Source organism: Rhipicephalus microplus, chromosome 3 (genome assembly GCF_043290135.1).
Source record: "Rhipicephalus microplus isolate Deutch F79 chromosome 3, USDA_Rmic, whole genome shotgun sequence".
Lineage (NCBI taxonomy): Eukaryota > Metazoa > Arthropoda > Arachnida > Ixodida > Ixodidae > Rhipicephalus > Rhipicephalus microplus.
Window position 1 is genome coordinate 77,719,111 of NC_134702.1, and position 18,831 is coordinate 77,737,941.

Genomic DNA, 18,831 nt, shown 5'->3' on the forward strand with positions numbered 1-18,831 from the left:
TGACTCCCCGGATCAGGTGACGAACTTTTCTTGCCTCCGGCATGTCTGGGTCAGCGCGACGAAATAGACGCGCCATATCCTCAGCAAACCTGGTGACGCTTGCCTTTGATTTTTGCACGCGGGCTTCAATAATCTGCTGCACGAGATCCCGCCTCTTTGTGCTCAGGAACATCTCGAGAAGCTTTTGGCGGAAATTGTCCCAGGTTCGGAAAGTAGCCTCGCTCTTCTTGTATCATGTGCGAGCGCTATTTTTCATCGCGAAGTAGGCACGGCCAGGTTTCTCTTGTGCGCTCCAGCGATTTACCACAGCGGTTCGTTCGAGCTGGTCGAGCCAGCCCTCGACATCCTCAAACGCTTCTCCACGGAAGACTTTTGGAACACGAGGAAGCTCAAAAGTCACCTGGAAAAGAAAAGTCGTCTGGGCAGGAGGAAGATTCGCAGATGTTGTAGGGGCGTAGGGGACGTCATGTTGGTAAGACAAGACGCAGTCAAGAGTTTCGGACTTAGACCTAGTAGGCACTGGCTGAATCTGTGTACTGGAGTCGTAACGAGATGTTGAGACTCCAGATTGGGTGTACGGTCCCAAACAACTCTTTCCTGTATCAGGTTGCAGGCTCCAGCACCTCCTCGAGTGTCGCGACGTGAAGACAGAGGTCGTATTAAAGAGGCCGAGAAAGCAGTAGCTGGTCGGTCTTTTTATTTTCCACGCGCCAAATCGTTCCTCGTCTTTCTCGTTATTGCTTTCTTCCGATGCGCAAATGCACTGTCGCCTTCGTCTTTCTTGCAGCACGCACGTGGCAATATTCAACTAATTTATTTCTGGAAAAATTTTAAATTGGGTTTAGTGTCATGATAGCTTTGTTTACTCGAGTTGATCACAACTGTAAACCCTATGGGTACCCGCCAAGGAATAAAAATCTTGTTAAATTTGGAAGTTCATAAAATCGGATCTCATCAAATAGAGCTTTAAAGGGGCCATGCAACACTTCTTGAACATAGTCAGAAAGATGATGCTGAGTGGTAGTTAAGGCTCCCGAGAACAAGCCAGCCAAATGTTTTGGCACAGCATGTAGCTTAGAATTCACTATTAGTTTTCAAAGTCAGTGAGAAATCGTTCCCTCTTATTTCTCCAAATAGCGCTATGTACTAAAATGACCATGCCATACACCCAAAGTCACAGCCATTGGCTTATATGAGCATCGTGCGCTGCTTCGTTATGGAGTCCGCCACAAGAAACCTCAGCATGACCATGCAAGAACTAACGATGCACAGAAAGTAAGACAGTGTTCAGAGAGAAAAAAAAATAAAGTGGCCGAGGTCATGACAAGCACATGATCTGCAACTTTTTCCCCATGCCATCCCTTCCTGCTTAACGTCCAGCACACTTGTTGAGACGAGAGATGAGAGGAGGCAAGTGACGAAATCTCTGCACCTCTACTTGCACTTGACAAATTCTGAAATTTTTTGGCACACTCGATTTATGAGCCGATGAACTTATTTATGAAGCCATGCGAAGGTCACATAGGAAATTATTGCAGGGCCTCTTTAACTGTAGCTTGTTGTGCTGAGGGGGTTACATTTGCTGGGGGTTTTGTATGCATGAAGCATATAAGTGGGACATGCTTGGTACCTGTAGTACTTTTGAAAGTGATCTCCAGCAGTTACGGCAGTTAGAGCATTTGCTCAAGGCATACAAACCTATACAAAATTTCTATTAAGCATTTAATTGTGGTACACTGTGGTTGCATCTGTCAAATGCCATAGTAAGTATGTGTGTGGTATTTCTTGGAAATAGACTTCAAGGGCTGGCAAATGGCACTTATGATCCACACCCCCTGAAAAGTTTTTTTCTTACCGAGAACTATATGGTGCCTGCCATTTTCGAACTCAATGCAGGAGCAATAAGTTACGCTACTAAACATGTATTTAATCAAAGAGCAGCATTTTTTACTGAGTGTGTGACTGCATTTCACATACCTATATTCTCACATTATTATTTCAACGTGAAGGTAACCCCCTTAGCTCAACTTGTTTCTTTTTATTGAAATAGAAAATAAACGAAGGAGTATTTGTCACCGTTACTTGGCGACGGCTATCCCTTTCCACTTAATTGGTACAAATAAAAATATGAAAAAACAAACAAACAATAGCATGTGTACATATATACAGTCCTACATGGGCGAGAGAAAAAGTTTCCTATATGGGCAGAACAAACACGTGGATGACATGCTCACTTTTAAGTTTTGTCCGCTCAGTATTCGTCACAAATCTTCGTTTCTTCGAAGAACTGTCGCAGCACCTTCACTGCTTTGCCGTTTGTTTTGGATGGCCATGGACCTAGTATTTTATTAAACCGGAATGGTCGCTCAGGATCTAACCTATGCAGTTCTTGTTCTAGTTGCCTTCGGTGTGTGTCGTGTTTCGGACATTCGAGCGAGAGGTGACAGATATCCTCGTCATTGTGGCTGCATGCACATGCTGACGATGTTGCACGATGAATACGAAGTGGTAAGTGCTTTGTGTAAGCAGTTCCGAGCCGTAGGCGATGAATGAGTGTGTCGATACGTCTTGGGAGGTCACGGTCTAATTGGTATTCAAGATTAGGATCAACAAAATATAGGATCGATTCCTTTGTTTTGTCTGTGAACCAGGTAGACAGCCATAATTCACGTTTTGTTGTTCTTAAAATTCTATTTACATCATATTGAGATACTGGAATGAGGCATGTTTGCGTAGAATTATGAGCGGTTTTCACCAACTCATCCGCCATTTCATTTCCCTTAATTCCGCAGTGACTGGGGACCCACTGAAATGCCACTCGATTGTTCGACTTCGTAGCTTCTGGGAGCTCTTTTAGTACAGCATATACTATACGCACATCAATGTGTCTTGAAGTGGCACTTTCCACACATGCCAGTGCTGCCAGAGAGTCTGTAATTACCACCAATTTTCTTCGTGTCGTTGACAGTTTAATAAAGCTTATGGCTAGCAAAATTGCTACGAGCTCCAACGTTGTTGAAGAAGATAGGTGGCCCAACCGACATGCATATTCTTCGTGCAATTCCAGAATTATGAATGCTGATGTCGCTGTCTTTTTGGTGAAAGAGCCGTCAGTGTACATGTGAGTGTATCCTTAGTACCTGTCAAACAGATGATGTTGTGATGCCAACTGCTGAGTGGCAACGGTTCGCCAGTGTCAAAGAACTTGATGTTGCCAGTGGAACCCCCAGCATATGCTTAAGCTTCGTGCTTGTAACAGCTGCAGTCGGTGTAGCGACGTCTGAGAGATGTTGTGGAGAACTGGCGCAGAGTAGGCAATTTGCTGTCAGATTAGTGCACAATGGTCATGGAGGAGAGACGCTGATGTATTGCCCCATTTTGTTCCCGCGATGCGACGTATAACATTCATGTTTGCTGCGAAGTTCTTCTATTGACGTTTCAATAGTTGGTAGCTCAAGCAGCCATGGAGGGTTGTTTTGGTCCAGTGACCAATGTGTCGACACAGGAAGCCGGAAAATGTACTGTTGATGCACATGGTGTATTTGCTCTCCAGCACGGTTCACGATGTTGGATATGAGCGGATGGGAAGGGTGTTGCGTGACTAGACGAAAAAGGTGCCGACATGTCTCCACATTTCTAATTACTATAAAGTTGGTTCTCTTGCCTCTTCCAGTGTCAAAGAACTTGATGTTGCCTGTGGAACCCCCAGACATATGCTTAACCTTCGTGCTTGTAACAGCTGAAGTCGGTGTAGCGACGTCTGAGAGATGTTGTGGAGAACTGGCGCAGAGTAGGCAATTTGCTGTCAGATTAGTGCACAATGTTCATGGAGGAGAGACGCTGATGTATTGCCCCATTTTGTTCCCGCGATGCGACGTATAACATTTATGGTGCTGTTCACTTGATTTTCTAGATCAGCAATATGCTGACTCCATCTGAGTTGGCTATCTAAGGTAATGCCAAGGAAGCTATGCTTTCGTGCGATTTCGATTTTCTGGCCATCCACAAAAAGCTTCAAGTTTTTCACTCTTTTTCTCGTGAATGGCAGAACTACAGATTTGGCGTGAGGAATCTGTATGCCTCGCTCTTTGAGGTAATTACTTATTGCGTCAAGTCCTTGTTGAAGCCGATGTTCGATCACTTCCAGTGATTTGTGAGACGTCCATATGCATATGTCGTCTGCATACATGGATATGGTCAAGGCTTCGGGCAGTACTTCTGGAAGACCTGCCATTGCAGCATTGAAAAGAAGCGGACTTAGAACGCTTCCTTTGGGTACACCTCTGCTCATGTTGAAGCGATCGCTGTCTGCGTTATTGATTGAAATATATATTTGTCTGTTACATAGGAAGTTGGCGATCCATTGAAAGATACGACCGTGAACCCCTAGTGAGGTAAGCCTGTGCAGCACAGAAATGTGGCTCACAGAGTCGAACGCCTTCTTAATATCTATGAACGCCGCAACAGCCATGTTTCCACAGCCCATCTCATGTTCTACAAATGTAACGAGGTTGAAGACGCAGTCCATGGTGCATCGCCGTCATCTGAAGCCAGCCATCTGTTCTGGAAGTGAGTTGTTAGCTTCAATCCACCACTGTAATCTTCTGTCAACCATTTTTTCCATTACTTCAGATACACAGCTGGTGGAGCTGACTGGTCGGAATGGGTCAAGCGAAAGCGGTGATTTACCGGGCTTCAGTGTGAGACGATTCTCGCGACCTTCCAACACATTAGAACGAACGCCTTTGTCCACATGCCGTTATATATCCGTAGAAGAACTGGCATGTTGTTGGGTCCTAGATTTTTCGGAACACTGTACGATACGTTGTCTGGACCGGTTGCCGTTCCTATGCGGGTTAGTGATAGAGCAGTACGCAACTCTAGTAGAGAATACGTGTTACCCAGTTGAGCATGTGATAAAGTGTATGCATCTTGGATTTGATGCTCTACAGAACTAGGCAGTGCAGTAGTGTTGTGAACCAATTGCCCAGTTCTAGTGAGCATTGTGCAAAACGTATTAGAAACATCACGTTCAGATAATCCAAGAGATATGGCCAATGCTGTGAATGGGTTTCGCTGGGATACTGGATGACTTAGAGCAGTGATTGTTTGCCAGATTTTCGGAAGTAGAGTTAATGTGGTCAATGAATTTCAGAAATCATGCCATTTTTTCCGACCTAACTTTTGCATGTGTCGGTTAGATTGGATGTGTGTGGCCTGACTCTTCTTATAATCTTCAAGCCTCCGAGTGCGGCGATAGCGACGTTCTGCTCGCCTTCTAATAGCTCGTAGGTGCTCAGAGTCAGCATCTACACTGTTAATCGTCTAAAACGCCAAGATCATCTGCAAATAGTAGCCTGAATGATCTACTCAGTCTCCTATAATGTAGTGCCTGCAGTAAACTTGCTGCAGCAACTCTGATCACTCAACGCAAGAGGCTCAGCAAGACCACTTCGAGTGTTGACATATGAAAGAGGATTGGTGTACCGCTCCAGCCAAAGTATGTGAGCAAGGAGCTTTTATGTCTCGTTCCCTTGGAGAGAAGCCACTCGTATGTGTCCCCTTTGCCCAAAAACATGTACCCAGAGTACCATGGTGGTTAGACGTAAGGCTCCCACAAAGTGTGTCCAAGCGTTAATGCAGTGTTTGAATAGGAAGGACGTCTGCAGTTTAGACGTCTCCGCCTATGGACAACCTAACCCGCAATGCAAATGCCGCATCCACCAGCATGTCACGGCGGTGGTGCTCAACAAACGAGGCAAAGGGCCGTGTGCGCTCTTCTTCAGGGAGGACTCGGTGACTGACAATACCAGGACTATCGGGCTAACCAAATACACGGGTGAATGTAAAGGCCGTGACAGTACTATTGTGGCAGGCTTTCAGGCCATGTGTTGCCAGTTAACATGAAGCGAAATTCTGGAATGCTTAACGCTGTAATGCAGGCCTGTAGCCAGGGGGAGGTGCCCTGGGGTCCTCCCCTCCCTCTTCCGAAATTCGGATGGAGGAAGGTGTTTAATCAATACAGAAAATAAACGATGAAAATGCAGGTGTTGCGAGGCCTTTAGCAAGTGCCCCCCCCCCCCCCCCCCAAAAAAAAAAAATTCCTGGCTACGGCCCCCTCTGCAACTGCCACTTGATCTTTCAGTGCCCGAAACACCAGGGTTTTAATGCAGATGAGAGGGCTGATGCCTTGGCTGACGCTCATATCACAATTGTAATGCCATAGCCACAATGTACCACAGTTTATACTCTGCCCCACAAAGATCTAGCAGGAGAGGAGGTTATCGATTGGCAAAAACTTGAAACAGCTTTCGGCATTCGGTCTCTAGGAAGTACTACACCATACTGCATTAACTGAGCGTTCGCAGGAGAGCCCCCCACACCTGGAAAACACAACGTTGGTAGCAAGAAACACAGAACATTGAAGGGCTCAACTGTCCCACTCAGCCTGGCCAGGCAGCAGTCACTAATCGATTAAGGTATATGTGTGGCCAAGGCCACTGGGGGTCTAGGGTCTGTCGTCCTTGATATTTTTTAGTTCGGTTTCTCCTCAACAGGAAGAGTACTGCGAGACCATCTAGCATTTGCTGTAGGTAGGATATTTTATGAAAAGTTATTGCTGCTTGCACGCTTTTTATTAGTGCATTTATATTATCACGTGCGTCCTGCGAGAAAGACGAAGGCACCCGCTTTTATGCAGAACGCAACAACAAGAAAGAGGAAGAACTCGCTGGCGCGCGGTAAATAAAAAGACCGACCCGCTGCTGCTTTCTCAGCTTCTTAAAATACGACCTCTGTCTTAACGTCGCAACACTGGTGGAGGTGCAGGGGCCTGCAACCTGATACAGGAAAGCATTGTTCGAGACCGCACACCCAGTCCGGAGCCTCAACATCTTGTTACGTCTCGAGTACACCGATCCAGCCAGTGCCTACTAGACCTAAGTCCAGAACTCTTGACTGCATCTCCTCTTACCAACATGGCGGCCCCTTCAACGTCTGCGAATCTTCCTCCGGCCCAGACGATTTTTCCTTCCATAATAACTTTCGAGCCTCCTCGTGTTCCCGGAGTCTTCCGTGGAGAACCGTATGAAGATGTTGAAGACTGGCTCGACCAGTTCGAGCAAACTGCCGTGGTGAATCGCCGGAGCGGGCAAAAGAAACTTGGCCGTGCCTACTTCGCAATGGAAAATAGCGCTCACACATGGTACGAGAACAGGGAACCTACTTTCCAAACCTAGGGCAATTTCCGCCAAAAGTTTCTCAAGACGTTCCTGAGTGCGGACCGACGGAATCTCGCACAACAGATGATTGAAGGTCGCATGCAAAAGCCGAACGAAAGCGTTGCCATGTTCACTTGAGGATATGGCCTGTTTATTTCGTCACGCTGATCCTGACATGCCCGAGGCGAGGAAAGTTCGCCACATGATGCGGGGTGTTAAGGAACCGCTTTTCGCCGGCCTTGTATGAAATCCGCCAACAACAGTGGATGAATTTATCAAAAGGCGACTGTCATCGAGCGGGCGTTTCGGCAACGATGCCACCAGTTTGACCACCTGCCCAACCAAATGCCTGTTGGTGCCGTCGCTCATAAGGCTGCCGTTTTCGAAAGCTCTCTAAAGGAAATGATTAGGCAAATCCTGCGGGAAGAGCTGCGGGCCCTCGGCCTTCTGTCTACCGAGCCTCCAGTTGCTTCTGTTGCGGAAATCGTGAGCCAAGAACTACGGCAAGCCTTTTCATCACCGGCCCCACCACCTGAGCCACGTCAATTGGCTTATTCTGATGCTGTCTGCCGTTCTCTGCCAGCCCCAGAAGAAGCACCTTTTCAGCCACGGCCCGTTGTCTTGCCTTGGTGGCAGTGAGAACCTGTGCAGCGACCACCAGTATGCGGACTGACTTGTGGTGCACTGCCGACTGTCGACCCTTTTGTTTCCACTGCGGCGAACCAGGCCACATCTCGCGCTACTGCCGTCACCGAGAAGCCTAGTTTGGAAACTTTTTTCGTCCCCCTTCATTCTACTTTGAGGACCTTCGTGATCGTGGTGCTAATCACCTGCCGACCAACCAAGCGTCTTCACCAAATCGTCGCTGGCGGTCTCCCTCACCTGCATGAGGTCACAATTCCCCGAATCGCCAAAGTTATGGTGACGTCGTCAGAAACCGCTTCCCAAGCCCGTGCCAGGGAAACTAACTGCTGCGACCTCCGGTGGCAAATTTGCCAATTGCCGAGACGCCAAAAAGACCCCCTTGCCTCTACACAAAGATGACGACGGTGATGACGAGAATGACGACAACCACGAGTACTAATGCCGATGAATTAGTACGTGCCGACCTAAGCGTTATTATAGACGGACACTACGTAACAGCACTGGTTGACACTGGTGGTGACTTCTCTTATTATGCGACAAGAGCTCGCCGACTGCCTTAAGAAGGTCAAGACGTCATGGAGTGGGCCGAGCATAAGGAGTGCTGGTGGACAGCTAATGACGCCAACCGGTAAATGCACCGCCCGGCTCGTAATCGGTGATTCGAGCTTCGTCGCCACTTTTGTCATTTCACCGGACTGTTGTAAAGAGCTTATTTTGAGTGTGGATTTTCTGCGAGAGTACGGTGCTGTCATCAAGGTTCCAGAACGTATCGTCACCTTTTCCGCCCATCGTTACCTCGACGCCACCACTGAAGAACAACTGCGACGTTTACGTGTAGCCAATGATGTGACGACAATACTTCGGCCCATATGGAGCCATTTGACGATTGAACGACATCAACCACGAAGTTATTCCCGACGGCGATTGCAGTTCCAGTCGCTGAAACCGCTCACCCGAGATCGTGCATCTCATCCGCATGAAACCCTACTTGTCCAGCTAACTTTTGCTTGTCCTGTGGGTGCCGGAGCATATGTGCATTTTTATAAGTAGAGCGCCTTGGCTGCGTATCAGGACGATGCCATTTTTGGAGGGATGCACATGTCACGTGCGTCCTGCGAGAAAGACTAAGGCGACAGTGCATACGCGCATCTGCACGCTTTTAGGCAGAACGCAACAACGAGAAAGACGAGGAATTCGCTGGCACGCGGTAAATAAAAAGACCGACCCGCTGCTGCTTTCTCAGCTTCTTAAAATACAACCTCTGTCTTCACGTAGCAACAATATTATAATGTTGCTGCTTACATTATCAGAAATAGCTCCCTGAACCACTCGTGCTCACTTTGGCATGGACGTAATACTTTCTTTTTCATATGAATCCTTTGTTCTTGTCTAAGTCAAACTATTGACACAATAGAAAGCAATGAGAAATCTAAAATAATGTCATTGAAATCTTAAAAGTGCTAACCTACCTTTCGAAGGACTTAGCATGAGCACTGTCAAAACGAAATAAGGATGCACAGCTGCAGTTTTCAGCAAGGAATGGCAGTTGCATAGACTTTTATAGCCAAACTAATAATGAGTTACTTACATTTTTCTGGACATGTGCTTATCAAGAAGTGTATATACATGGTAAAAAGGTTAAAATATCTATAAACAAATTTATTTGTGCACATACACATGTAACATGTGTTAAATATGTCCTTCCAATATGCTTTTTGAAAATGTGAAATCAGTGTGGTTCTTTGCAGTGCTTTTCTCGTGATATGTGATTAGACCATGCAGTGTGCAAGGCCAAGCTAAAACAGTCAGATGGTTTCTTTTTGTTCCCACCTTCTAGAGTGCATTGTTACGACCGGCCCTGGGGAGCCAAGCAGGGAGAGTTTGGGGGAGAACCGGTTCTTGACCTGACGGTGTCGTCCACCCCCAACTCCCCATTCGGGTTCCTCCTCGCCGGGAGAGCTACGGGGTCTGCTGTGCGTTCGTGACCATATTTGGTAACATTTTGGGGCGCCGGGACCATATATGGACCTCGTGTTGGGTTGTGCCACTCCTTGTGTTGTGAGAGGTGTTTTCCCCTCCCTCGTGGCCGAGGTGCCGGCGACACCGTATTGGCTGACGATGCGGACAAGGCGCCCAGTGTCAACGGCGCGGCGCTATAAAATGCCGAAGACGTTTTGTATCGCACGCACTCTTCTCTCTTTGGGTCAGTTGACCACTTCTCCACATGTAAATAAATCTCTGTTGTTCGTTCGGGCGCTTCTTGCGCCCCAAAATGTTACCAAATATGGTCACGAACGCACAGCAGACCCCGTAGCCCTCCCGGCGAGGAGGAACCCGAATGGGGAGGTGGGGGTGGACGACACCGTCAGGTCAAGAACCGGTTCTCCCCCAAACTCTCCCTGCTTGGCTCCCCAGGGCCGGTCGTAACAGCATCGATACAACTTTGGCCTGCTTTGTTGTCTATTGGTCAGCTCGGTGTAGCCAAATAGGAATGCACTCTTGTACCAAATGTGACTGAATGACCATTAGTCATGTACTTCTTTTTTTCTGTAGATATATCGTGGACTCAAGGAGATGCTGAAGAGCTGCCATTTGGTGATAGCCAGTTTGACGCCTATACTATCGCATTTGGTATTCGCAACGTCACCCATATAGACAAGGTAAGCGTGTGGTTTAGTTTGCTGGGCTGTTGTGAGATGATGTTGGCTTGAGTTAAATTTATACATGAATTCTGAGGGGTCAAAAGAGCTGAATCACGCTGACCAGGGTGCATTTGTTAAAAAAGATAGAAGTCTGCACTTACAACACTTCGTACATGTTGCTGTTATATGCATCATAAGAATGTACGATATAAGAGAGAGAGAAAGATTAGTTTTTGTTGTTCATACAACTCGTTCATACTGTCATTGTTTACAACATGCAAGATGCCACATTAAGTGCAGGGAAATTTTCTGAATTTGGTCGTTGTGTCACGTGAGAAATCTCCAAACCATATAGTTTTCTAAATATATACTAGAGAGAACTCTGGCACTAGTGTCTATGGTAGCTGCAATGCACGGTGCCTCAGCGAGCTGGGGAATGATGGGTAGTACATGGATTTGTCTAATCTTCGTACTTCTGGCTCCGTGTGTGCTCGTGTGGCTTGGAGCTGTTTTCTCACGAAACGACAGTCGGCAAGTGTTCAGGGGTTGCGCTTCGCCACCTTATTCTTTTAGGCTTACCGTTCATAATCGGGTCACGAAGTAAAAAAAAGGGTTCGTTTTTCTTTCGAAACAATACCGAAATACAGCAACAAACAAAGCCACCAGTGCGATTCGCCGCCCTCAAGCACGAAAATTAAGCAAATCTGTGTACTACCCATCCTTCCCATGGTCACTGAAGGATCGCAGTGCCGGAGCCCCCTCTAGTTAAGTTTAGGAAACTCTATGGGTCAAACCATGGGGGGCGAGTGCTCTGGAGAAGCGAACGTGCTTACTCTTGTGTAAGGAAGGGGTGGGGATGTTAGAGCTATAAAGACGATGTTGTCATTGAAACTTGTTCAGTGCATCCACTTTTGGTCTCCTCCCACCCACCCCATAGGATGGGTGACCTCGACAGTACTTCGTAAGGGAGTGTCTCGGCACACTTGAGCACCTGCCAGGGTGGTCTAGTGGACGTGGTGCTAAACTGCTGATCCAACGTGTGCAATATCAAATCTCGACCGTGATGGCTGGATTTCGATAAGAGACTAAATGCGTGAGGCCCATGCACTTAGATTTGGTGTTTGTTTAAGACCGCCAGACGGTCGAAATTTCTGGAAACTTCCACTACGGCGTTCTTCACAATCACATCATGGTTTTGGGGCGTAGAACTCCAACAATTGTTATTATCGGCATCCTTGGCGCGCCTGAGTGTCCATACTTGATGGATACACTGTCACTGTAGTTAAATGTTTTTGAAAAAGCAGAGGCAGGATTCATGTCGGCTGTCACGTATTCTGACCACGTAGATGCTGTTTTCCTTGTTCACTGTAAGGAGTTTTTGGGGAGTATAGCAAAACACAAAAAGAGACCCACATCCAGATGTCTCGTTACATCAAAACATGGCAGCCAAAAAGTTCAGTGAGCCAGCACTGTTGACCACTGCTACTCAAGCTGCACCTCTTTTGTTCTCTTTTATTTGAAAAAGGCAGTACACATCAGGCTACATAAATTGCCACAATAGGTGCATCTTTATAGCTTCTCAGGGCAATTTAAGGACAAATTGAGATGTATTTATTGGGATGGCAATTACACACAGGCACTTGGGATGCAATTGTGCCTGTTCCGTCCCCTCTCGAAGAGAGCGGCCATGAGCCGTGTTTGCTTTTGAAGTGCCTCCAACGTAAGTGGAGGGACGCTTAAGCCCCAAATTGGGGCTCTGTTCATGTTATGAAAACCCTTTTTCCTTTGGTATAGCCACTTTAAACGGGCGCCGCAAATGACCTTCAGAGCGTCATTTGTCATCTTTTCTGTCGGCTTCTGGAGAGAGTGAAAACACCGGCCGTCGATGGAAGAAATGCCAGGCGGCGGTCAGACTCACCCTACCAGCCGTAGCGACAGCACCGCTTTTTTACGGGTACTTCCTGAGTGCTGGTGAATGCTTGATGAAATTTGACCCTAATTCCTGTTAAAGTTACTTTTAAATGTTCACAAGTGTTCAACCGTTAACCGGCCGGATAGCGGAAGATTTGACCCGTCAAATGCAAGCTGCACGACTAGCATAGTGCCATCGCTGGGTTGACGCACTAGAATGAAAAGACAGGAAAAAAAATTTAAAAAAAAGTTGCCACTAACATGGTCTCAACCCCAGTCTCAACTCAGCCGTCCAAAATTTGTGCTGAAGCGTTAACCGCACCGTTATACTATGTAAACATGTTGCTGCAAAAAATGTGCGAATAAGTGATGTAATAATGAAGTTACAGAGGCAAAGCAATCATTTTGGCGGGGTTAAGTTTCTTGCTCAGCCTCGCCACCTTTCGCATCGCAAAGCACAAGCCCATAGACAAGGGGGGTGGGGGTGAGGGCCCCCTTCCCCTCGAAATTTGGATGGAGGGTGGTGCTTTACCAAAGACAAATATAAAAATAGGTGCTTTTCAAGACTTTTAAACAAGTGTGCCCTTCACACCCCAAAAAATTTCTGGATACGGTCCTAGCAAAGGGGCAGGAATTATCGTGACTACTATAGTACCTTCTTCAGCCCTGTGAAACCGGGTCAGCAGTTATGCATCCACCAGTGACAGAGCTAGGCTTCCTTCATGTATAGTCTGCATCAAAGTGGTGTGGCCAGGAAGTGCAGTGCAAGGTGTGTCAAGCACTGGTGATGTAAAGAAGTAGTACATGACATGCAGCTTTAACTACAAATTAGGAGCTTGTTTGGGATGTGGAAAATATAACTTGGGGCCTGTTTAGTCGCGCTTTAAAGAAGTTTATAAACTGGCCTCACGTGCTAATGCTGTAGTACGGCCCAAATGCATCTTGCAATCCTATACCGTGTCAGCAGCTTAGCAATAGTAAAGCAATGACTCATGTAAGTTGCGTACTATGTATGATGGAACAGTTGTTACATAAGTGCCCGTTTTACTTGTAAGACTGTATATGTAAGACTGTAATATATATATACTAGTGTTGTTTTAGAGTCGCTCTTTGCCACTGCAGCTTCTCGTTAAAGGGGTGCTGACAAAAAAACCTTGGCCTCGCGTTTTTCGGCTGCAATGCGTTGCTGGGGGCCTGTTAGTCATCACACGACACATCGTTTACTACAGAAAGTGACAGATAAATCATTACAGGCCCCTCATTATCAATCAGTTTCGGTTTGAGAGAGTTTCAAAAACTGGGCGCAACTGTTGCCACCTAGCATGTGCAGCTCTTGACCACGTCAGCACACAAAACTGTGACGCACTTCCACATGGTCCGCATAAAGAATTACTGTCAAATGAGAAACGGGACTGGAATGTCGCCGAACACATAACTTTCTAAGCGTGGGCCACGGCCATGCACACGCAACCAGCCCCTGAGAAATATAGGCTGCAGGAACTAACACGGCAAAAGAAAAATGGCAGCTATGATGTCATCATAACTTGTTTTGTTGACCGTAGCGTGGTGACGTGAGAGAAGTAGGGGGTCACCTCGGGGTCCCCTCCGATGGTGTCTATAGCGCTATGGAGTCGGTTGCTCACGCAAACTTCAAAATGAATTTAAAGTACCTTTCAAGCTATATTCGCTGTTGATATCTTCCAGATGATATAAGAATGTTCACGAGAATCAACCCCGCAGGCTATCTCGGCTCGAAAATTTTGCGTCAATACCCCTTTGATACCCTGTTTCTGAAATAATGTATGTGCGAAGTGCTCACGTGCACACCTGCTTTTTTTGTCAGTAAATGTCAGACTACTTTGTCCTTGAGACGAAAAGATTCATTTCTTTCCATTGTATAGGTGTATTTGATGTCAACAATAACAGACGCAATGCATTCGTAGTTTTTTGGAAACAAGAACAACCCAGAATAGTGTCTGTTGTGTACAGGTTCTACTGAACATTACCTAGACTCCGGGCTTCTAAGTTCAGTGAGTTCTGTGTTTCAGGCTAGGCGCCTGTGCGTATGTGTTAGCAGATCGTCTGCTTCTTGATCCCAGGCTGCTAACTAAGTACTGTAGCCCAGCACACAGCTCAGGTTGTTAGTTGTTTATGAGAAACTTCACAAGTTGCAGAAGGTCTTGATATCTTCACTCAGTTTGCAACAAACAAATACAGCAGGTTGTTTAAACAGGTTTAATGCAAAAGGTGCACACATTTCAGCTTTCTTTTTTTTTACACTTAGAGGCAGCATAGCATTATTTACAAGTGAATGCGTTCTGTAAAGCTTGGTCTTTACAGGAACGTTACAAAAAGCCAATGCATTTTGGATGGATTCTCAGTTCTGTCCTGCAACACTTTCTGAACATGGCCGGAAAATGACCAATCAGTAAACGAGGCTGCTAGGAACACGTGAGCCAAACATCATAGCACGGCACATGGCCCAGAATTTACAATTCATTTTTAAAGACAGCTTGAAATCATTCCATTGTCTTTGTACAAATGATGCCATATATATCGAGATGACCACGTCGTATACCCAAATTCATGTTCATTTGAGCATCGGGAGCTGCAGCGGCTGCCGCGGAAAACCCTCATGTGTTCGCGCATGAGCGATCACAATGGAAAAGTGGTGCAGGGTTCCTCTAAGTGTTCAGAAATGCATTGGGTGTGCTTAGTAGTGGGCTTTGAAATATGTATAAAAAAACGTCTACAGAGCTTTTTTTTTTTTTTTGCATTTTCGCAAAGTCTCTGACTCGCATCCAGATGTTGCCATAAGAAAAACTCAAGTGCTGACAGTGAAAATTTTTGTGTCCTTTATATCTTCTGAAAGTTCACCCGTTCTTTTATTTCTTAATGTCGTTCTTCACTGTATTTATTTCATAGAGCTACCATCTTTGTGTGTTCTCGATAATAGGCAAATATGTTCTCCAGCATCTGTTACTTTTTCTTTATCCGAAAACTCTACTCTTCATTTGTTCTTATGTTTTTAAGCTTTTCATGTTCAGAATAAGAATTTGTTTTTGTTTTTTGTTAGAGGTTGACTGTATTGAAGTTGGCTATACTGTCTGTCCTACATGACTGATGGTCAGTTAAAGCAATGGAATAGATTTTAAAGGATGGGAATGTCAGATGTTGTCAGGGGGCAAGTAGGGTCGTAAAATCAAGAAAGGGCGCAAGCACCATGGGAGAATGTGCACTTTGCGTAATCTTTGTGAAAAATGACACCCTCTATATCCTTGCTGTCTGCGACGACAAGTGAAAGTGAGCAATTTTTCTGTCTTTGAGTGTTCCTCTACCCAGGAGAATGTTTTCGGCTCGTGTGCATATTATAAATCTGTTAAAAAGCTCTGAGCAGATAAAATTAATCCACAGTCGACAGTGTGCTTATTTGAGCTGATTCTCAACACTCTCTCAATACCATGTTATTTTACTTTTAAAGCAAGGTTTTCTTTGACTCTTTCAACCACTCTATACGGATGGCGGTCTAGCCAAGTTAGTCTTTCTGTTCTTATGAGTAGTGTGATAGAAAGTGGTTAGTTCAACCTTGATAACAGAGCACAAAAAAATCATCGAATCCTCACGAGAAGTTAGTCTGGCTTATAATGTAGGCCAGTCTGGGGGCCAGTGCCTTGTTAACATAAATCATTACAGCTAACTGGTACACATCCCCTGCAGCGTGCCTTAGCATGTCTACAAGAAAGCCCCAGCTTGACTTTAACAATGACCGTTGTATAGTTTCTGCTTACTCTGCAACTCATCATAATTAATGCGAGCGTTTGTACCTTCGCAGATGCTCTGTGTTTTATTTATTAACTTCTCTGGTCTTCAATGAGGAATACATTTGGGCTGTTTTGTTATTTTACTGTACTTTTTCTTTTGCACATCTGTGTTTGTACTCCATGTGCTGTACAATAATCTTGCCTTTTTTCATCTTTTGTAGGTGCTTAGTGAAGCGTATCGAGTGCTGAAGCCTGGAGGAAGATTTCTTTGCTTGGAGTTCAGCCATGTAAAAAACCCACTTCTGCGTAGGTAAGTTCAATCTCATGTTTTTTTTTTTTCCTCAATGATTGATGTGTCATTGTAGTCTTGTTTCTTGCACACTTTCCTTATTCGATAAATGAAGCTTTAAGGCATGTTAATCTAAATGTCTTTGAGAGGCATCCATAAAATACATACCGCTCAGTGTCATGCAGGTGGAACAACACTGAATGAGACTACTCGTTCTTTGACCACACAGGTAAAATTATCAGCAACATCGAGATTCTTGTGTCTAGCCTTCTAAGCGTTCTGTCGTGTTCTTCATGTACAGTGCTTTCTTGCAGGTGCAGCTTGGTGCTAACAATATTGGCCTAAGAGTCGCTATTTATGAAAGAGATGTTTTTAATCTCCTAAGAACTATGTCCAATAAAGGGACTAGTGTTTTCATATTTTCATATTATCTGCTGTTTCCAAGGAACAAATGTGCGGGATTACAACTGCACATTATGCTCACCATCTTATCTCTTTTATCCCTTTCCTTGAAGCATCTACGACAATTACTCCTTCCAAGTGATACCAGTGATGGGCCTCCTGTTGGCACGAGACTGGAAGTCATATCAATACCTAGTTGAGAGTATTCGCAAGTTTCCATGCCAGGTGAGGCATTGCACAGAAAGTGCTCTTCTTCTGTTGTTTTTAATTCAATTGCCCACTGCTTTATATAAGGATATATTGAAGAATGGTACTGCATTGCCAATGTTCTTTTTCTGGATTTTGTTGAGAAAATATGATTAATAAATTATTTGGAGCAAATCTTGCAAGCACTCCCACGATATATGCAGCTTATGGCTATCCCTCAAATAAATGATTCAGCATGTGGTACAATGTTGTAGCACCAAAAGGTGAAAGCCTGGCTGCACTCATGTAAAACAAATGAGCCATAATGAGTATATACTGCATGTGTTTTGCATTACATTGATCCTTCTTACATAGAAAATTTCTCTGCACCCCTCCAGTTTCGCTGTAGCCGGGTATTGACTATATTTTAGATTTTAGCGTAACTGCTCGCCCACATGGCCTGTGTAAAGTCTTCTACTGAAGGCGTTTCAGTCATTTGTGTGACTCTGTGGTAATACACTATACTGCCATGCAAAATGGCTATGTTGAATTCTGGCTTGAATCGTGTTTCTTTTTATCATGCGTGTGAGACCACGAGTTTATCCGCCACATACAGCATCTGTTAAGGCCAATGTCTAATAATGTCGTCAATGATTTCATTTCAAGATATTCCCAGCCTGTGAATTCTCCATATACTAAATTATGGCAGTGAACTTTGGTGCATAGATCTTTTTCAGAAAAGGGTGCCCAAGCATTCCGCATGCAAATTATTACAAGCCACCACTTTTAAGTCTCCACAGCGGATGACATCTTGTGTGACTGCTGGTGCACGATGTTTCGCTAGCATGGCAGCCATCTTGCACTCTGTGCATTGTGGCAGAAAAGCTTTGGTAAAGATGGTTGACAGGCACTTTGTTCCATGGTGTCTTCTAGGAGGCTACCGTGATGATATCGGAGAAGTAAGCCACAGACATCTGAAAATTACCTATGTGAAGAAAATGCACATGCCCCACCTGGGCATATTGCCAATGTCATTATTGTCATGGAAGCACTAGGCTGCATAGGCATACTGTTGGTTTTGGTATGTGAAAAGCTTGTCCGCTTCAATGAATGATGCGTTAGGGATCACTGTAAGCACTTAGCTGTGGCTTCCCTACGCAACGCTGGCGACATAGCTTCGAACATGCTAGCGCTACAGAAAGATGGCAAGTAGTGCGTTGTTGGCAGAGTGGGTTAGGGGCATTAAGTATGCAGACTGACACTCACAGTCTGCTGATGTAGCTGGCAGTGTAGGGAATGGTGATAAAACAGAAGTCAGTGTCTGTGCTTGAGCAAGCCGAGCACGAACCTGCATATCAGGCTGTATGACTGGCTGCATATGAAATAGTAGAAACCCAAAACAACAAACACTAAGTGATGTAGAACAACTTATTAAAAGCCGTATTAACGTATTGATTGCCGAGTTTGGAGGAGACTTACTTCTTAGGCACAAAAGATTTTCATCTGTTACTCAGCATACAAAAGAAACCACGTACTAAGCGGTAAAAACATTGAACTATACATATTTGTTTGTGCCAAATGCATTCACTCGAGAAAGTTTCGTTTCAGAGTACAGGAGAGTGCTCAGCACTGGCCCGCTCGAGACTTCTAGACTATCGCATCCTCTCTGGTTGGCCTCATTCTTTTCTTTGTAGGCAATGCAACTACCAGAAACTCTCATCAGCCGCTCGTTGCTCCAACGAACATTTTTCTTTGTCTCTAAGGCAGGTGCCAGA

At 45.3% G+C, this 18,831-nt stretch overlaps 1 protein-coding gene across 1 annotated transcript in view; it reads left to right on the forward strand.

Annotated features, from left to right (window-relative positions):
* Coq5 (ubiquinone biosynthesis protein COQ3, mitochondrial) overlaps positions 1 to 18,831 on the forward strand; it is a 34,703-nt gene that overhangs the window by 6,640 nt on the left and 9,232 nt on the right. Inside the window, exons 4-6 of the mRNA XM_037424161.2 lie at positions 10,419 to 10,525; positions 16,401 to 16,489; positions 16,984 to 17,095. Of these exons, the coding sequence (XP_037280058.2) occupies positions 10,419 to 10,525; positions 16,401 to 16,489; positions 16,984 to 17,095 (308 nt within the window). The remainder of the gene's footprint in view (positions 1 to 10,418; positions 10,526 to 16,400; positions 16,490 to 16,983; positions 17,096 to 18,831) is intronic.